Source organism: Stegastes partitus, unplaced genomic scaffold (assembly GCF_000690725.1).
Source record: "Stegastes partitus isolate 25-593 unplaced genomic scaffold, Stegastes_partitus-1.0.2 Scaffold352, whole genome shotgun sequence".
NCBI classification, from domain to species: Eukaryota; Metazoa; Chordata; class Actinopteri; family Pomacentridae; genus Stegastes; species Stegastes partitus.
In genome coordinates this window covers 277,579-282,967 of record NW_007578083.1, presented here as the reverse complement: position 1 = coordinate 282,967, position 5,389 = coordinate 277,579, and the positions used below count along the sequence as shown (strand labels likewise).

Genomic DNA, 5,389 nt, shown 5'->3' with positions numbered 1-5,389 from the left:
TAAAAAAAACAAAACTGTCCCGGACAAATGAGAGCAACAGACAGTTTGACATCTTTGTTTGAAAAATCTGTCATACGTCTGTCAGTCATTATAAAAGAACCGTTTCTACACCAGAGAACGTACAAACACACCTCCCACATCCCCACCGACAGAAATCAAGTATAAAATATGATTGGTTATGCTGAGAACACTTGAATCTCTCACCTCCCCAGCCCTGCCACACAGTGGACAGCGATGCAGCAGCCGGGCTCCTCCCTGAACTTCAGCTTCAGCAGGTTCAGCCAATCGTCCACGATCTGGTTGGAGGGAGGAGCTCCGTCGTCAAACGGCCAATCCTGGACGAGAAAGAGGGAAATGACGTCATGGGCTCAGCTTCTTGGAAACCAAAACAAAAGAAGTGTGAGGGCTGAACCGGCTGCAGGGAAAGAAAAATGTTGTTGTAGGAGGAGGGACACCTGTGGAGCTTTTCTTTCCTCTGGATCGGAGGCTTTGTTTAGAAATGTTCTTCACAGTCACACGCTCTCAGGAAGATCACAAGTTTAGGTAAAAGTTTGGCAAAGGAGCACAAGAAACGCTGGGATCATGGAAGCCCTTTGTGTCTCCCAGTAAACAGTGCAGAGGATATATGTGCTGGTTTTAGGGCATCTCATTAAATCTGAGGATAAAGTTGTTAGCAGCAAAGGAAAGGTCCAGGCTGTGAGCTCAGTGTTTCCACTCATGTCTGTTTTCTTCTAACATATTAAAAACACAGCTTGATTACTCATAACTAGAAGAAAACAAGTTGGGTTTAAAACATTAAAAGTCATGAAGAACAGGTCTGAACTCACCAGAACCTGGATTCCTTCTTTCACCACCAGGGTGGCATCATAGGTGGCCTCACAAACTCTCACAACCGTGGTGACTCCATACTTCTTCAGCTCCTGAAATCGAATAGAACAGGGTTTTTGTAAAAGACAGAAAAAGGTACAATCAAAAATCTTCTTTGGTTCCTAGCCCAGTAGCATCCTCTACAAGTCATTGTAGATGAAAAATGTTTCTGCTTCTGGTATTTCACATTCAAAACATTTCTCAACACATGATCTTTGCCTTCATGTTTCTTCAATGTGGGTATGGACTTGTAGACTAGCTCAAACTCTAAACATCCCATAAATGTGACCGTTTAAGCAGCGACACTGGGGCTCACCTCGATGAACTTGTTCAGGGTGGCGTTGGTGGGATTGTGGGTAATGAGGAACCTCATGTTTTTGTAGGTGATCTCCACAGGGGCTGGTCTGTTCATACGAGCCATTGTGACAATGTAAAAATAAAACTTTAACAAAACCCAGATGTCTTCCACAGAGTAAAAACACTAATGTAAACACTTAGTTGAACTCGGAGGGAATGTCAAACACAAATGTCCAACGAGCTTTGAGAAACAAAAATCCTCCGGTCTTCTTCGAGGTTGGCAAGGCTTGAAAACAAAAAGGACAGGCAAATTTGGGGAGTTTGGCAGCCGAAAAAGGGCGGACAATTAGAAAAGTAACTCAAAACCCTCTCCTTCGGAATAAAACAAAAGAAAAGGAAGAAAAAAAAAAACAAGGCTGGTTCCACCTTGATTCTGGCCAGGCGGAAGCCGACGAGGGCAGTGTGCAGCGGGTGGAGTTACCCCATCCAGGCCGAGTTATCGCTGGTTCTGGGAGGCGTCCCGGTCCTGCCAACTTCCCGGGGTCCCTCCTGTGGCTCAAGTGCGTCGGATCGATGGCGAGTTTGGCTGTTCACTCGTCTGCATAGGCAGCGTGCTGAGCCTGGCAGTAGTCCCCACTGCCCTTCAGAAACTCCATAAATGTGTGACCCAGAACACCACAGAACTGCTGCAGGACACAGGAGGGGACAAGAAAAGGCTTTTAAAAAAAACGCAGTTTAACAACTCTGAGGGCTGCTGTTCACTTGTGGCATGTTAACACATCGATGGTGCTCAAGGTGATGACGAAAACACTCATCAGAAACACAACAAAACATCAGCCGCTGGACATGAAGTCAACAGTTTTGGAGCCTATTTGGGTCCAGTAGGAGTTTTCTTGTTCTGTATTGTTGCTCCTAGTTAACAGACGGACTCTACTGCATAACGCCAGGTTTCAGGATGAACAATATATTGGAAATTAATCCACCAATGAGGCCTACATTTGTCAGCACATCGTAAAAGATTCCAATCACGAGTTTTCAAAGCCCATGATTATATTCTGTCTCACCAAAAAATTCCAAATCTTACAATATCCAGCAAAGATGTGACAGAAAAACTGAAAATATTGGCGTTTGACGGTCAAAATTTTAACGAACAAGCCTTTAGACTTTTATTAACGACACACACAACAAAACTTTGCTTTTTTCCCTCCATTTCCCATCATTATAAACTGAATTAATTACCTTTTTTTTACTACAACTCCAGCACTGTAAACTTTAATAGTTCAATAACAACACCCTACACTAGTAGAACAGCCCTACTGAGGTGCTGTTATTAAAGTGTTGAAACTCGGTTGCGTCACACACGCTGCAGACTCCGGCCTGCACACGTCACCTCTGTGGAGTAAAAATCTGTTTGGTCCAACACTGGCTCTGATAGGGATCCAGGAGCTCTCCTCAAACAGAGCACTCCTTCAGAATAAAAGACCAGAAGGAGCTGCCATTTTACACAGACTTTAAACCACGCAAAGAAAAACAAAAAGAACAATTCATCGTTGCCATGACACTGGCTGAGGATTGAGCAAACTCATGAAAAAAAGTAATGACGGGTGTTTTAGTTGTTGTTTTGTTCATCTTCGCCACGACACAATCCTTCCATTAACTTATACAAACGTACTGGCAGAAGTCCCTCAGCGCTTGTATTTGTCACCACATTAACTCTACTCCAACGATTAACCATCGACAGCCGTCAACCATTAAATTAATCAACACCTATTTCAATTAATTATTTCTAAAGGTTAAAAAAAAAAAGCCAACAAATTTATCTGATTTTTAAATGTGAGATTCTCTGGTTTCTTCTCTCTAAACTGAAAATCTTTGCGGACCTTTAAAGACGTCCTTTTTGTCTTTGGCAAACACCCATCAACATTTTTCCCTCCATGTTCACACTTTACTGACTTATTAGTTAGTTGTAGCCCCAGAAACAGATTGACTGCCACGTACAGTTTACACAATACGAGGAATCTGTTCTGGTGGGTTGGTGCAATGATTAATATACAGTAAAGTACAATGCACAGGATGAACACAGCTAAAAAATTAAAGCAGTAGTGCAAAGTAAAGCCAAAAAATATGGTGCAGTGAAGCTAAATTTAAATAAGAACTGTAGAATATTGAGGGTGCAAATATACTGGTATTTACATTTATGCAGATTATCAGAAGAAGCTGAAGGCGTGGAGGTCTTTTTTACTGACAGCGTGCAGTGTAAATGAATGTAGACGTGCTGGGTGCAGCTCTACCCAGTGAGGGCTTTGGTCCCTGTGCTGACTTCTTATCACGTCCATCCACCAACATGTCACACATGATGATTCCCAGTCAAGCAGGAGGTGGAAATTCAAGAGAAAAGCTGAGCCTCTCTACCTGTGTTATATAAAGTCACGCTGCAGCACTGTGTGATTTCCTACCTAATGGCTGCCGGTGTACAATAGAAAGGATGTGTCATTTCTGACATCTAGGTCATATCTGTGAGCTCACCATGAGGCCTTCAGCAGGGCTTTAACATCCCCTGTTATTACCAGCAGCACAAATCTGACTCACTAATGCTTCGTCTGCCATTTGCTTTCCTAATGTTTCTGCCCTTTACACCTTCAAAGAGGAGGAAGCAGTTAAGCTGATCAAGTATGCTTTTGTTAATCCGGCTGAATAATAAAAAAATAATTTAAAAAAACTGCATTTGGTACAAAAATTATGACAAAAGAAGAGAACAAATAAGCACAAGGAAGGTGAAATGAATAGACGTGAGAAGCACAGGAGGAGTGGTGTGGACGAGCTGCCCGTCGCTGCATCACATTACGGGCTGTGAAGTGTCCTTTGTGTGCGGACGGACTGGGCGCCATCATAGCGCGTTAGAGGCCTGCAGGCTGTCACAGCCGCTCGCTAGTAGCACGACGCTTCGGCTCAGCTCCACAACCGGCACCCAATGTCCCAAACCACTGACGCATTTTTATTTTTTTATTTCACAGAGGGAAAAAAAGAACAAAAAAAGCGTCGAGTTTATACGACAGAAACTTCCGAGGACCAGCCCCGAGCTGCGCATCCGACAGCCGCTTCCTCGCCGTGACACAAACCGCTGGCTTCGGCTCCATAAACCGGAACAAACCGGTTATGTGACACAATGGACGACGGTGGAAACGAGCAGTCACGGAGAAAAGCACACCGGGGTTTTTTGGGTTTTTTTTGTCTTTTTTGTTGCCGAGCAGGCCGTGATTTCACCGTGAGGGCCAGCTGGTAGCAGTTAACGTAGTGATTTACAAGCAGAGGAGATGGAAAGCAGACACAAAATGGCAGCCACAAACAACACGTTACTTACTGGGATATGCTTACTCATTGAAGATTGTAGCTTAATCATACAGCCGGTCCCCAGAAAAAACTAAAATGAGCGAACGGTTCTCCACCATACAGTCCGGTGCTGTTCCTCCGGTCGGAGCCAAAGTCTCCTGATCTGCCGGGACGAAACCATGGACGATATACCGAAGAGGAGGAGAGAGAGCCGGAGAGCAGCTCCTGCCTCCCCCTTCACTATAAAACACCAGCGACGTCCTCGAACCTAGTTATCCCCCTCCACTAAAAAAAAGGCACAATAGTCACTCAAATAACTACAAACTGAAAGAAGTAGTCATAAATAAAAATTTGTTAAATTATAATTTAGTGAAATAAGACGTTGCTTTTGAATTGTGGTTGAAATTAATAATTTAAAAAAATAAAAATAAAAATTGTCTCTTACAAATGAGAGGCCTTTGCTGATGAGCAGGTGAGCAGTGGTCCAGAACACCTGTCAACAGGTGCACAAGTCTGACTGAGAGTTACAGGAAACACCTGATGGCAGTGATTGGCTCAGAGGGTTGTTCAGCTACATATTAGTTCATGGCTCCCATCAGGCTGGTTTGCTTGTGTGTATTTATTTATATTTATATTTATTTTTTAATCATATTTCTGTTGCACCACTATTCAAAAGCAACGTCATGATGATCATTCCATTTTTTATTTATTATTACTTTTGTCAGTTTGAACTTATTTCTGTGACATCTGTTTGTTTTCCTTCTTTAATAGGAGGGTATGAATACATTAGAGGACGACTGTACAAACTAATACAACTATTATATTATATTATATTATATTATATTATATTATATTATATTATATTATATTATATTAGTCTTGCACATGACTGCAC

The 5,389-nt window shown here is 42.6% G+C and overlaps 1 protein-coding gene across 3 annotated transcripts in view; it reads right to left on the bottom strand.

Annotated features, from left to right (window-relative positions):
- ptp4a1 (protein tyrosine phosphatase 4A1) overlaps window positions 1-4,687 on the bottom strand; it is an 8,365-nt gene extending 3,678 nt beyond the window's left edge. The window contains exons 1-4 of one of the 3 annotated variants that reach the window (XM_008284237.1): window positions 4,526-4,687; window positions 1,184-1,850; window positions 828-920; window positions 205-335 (exon numbers count right to left, since the gene is read on the bottom strand). In XM_008284237.1, the coding sequence (XP_008282459.1) occupies window positions 205-335; window positions 828-920; window positions 1,184-1,288 (329 nt within the window). In that variant the 5' untranslated portion in view covers window positions 1,289-1,850; window positions 4,526-4,687. The remainder of the gene's footprint in view (window positions 1-204; window positions 336-827; window positions 921-1,183; window positions 1,851-4,525) is intronic. The other 2 variants (XM_008284239.1, XM_008284240.1) reach the window with 2 other exon arrangements.
- Window positions 4,688-5,389: the final 702 nt, after the last annotated feature.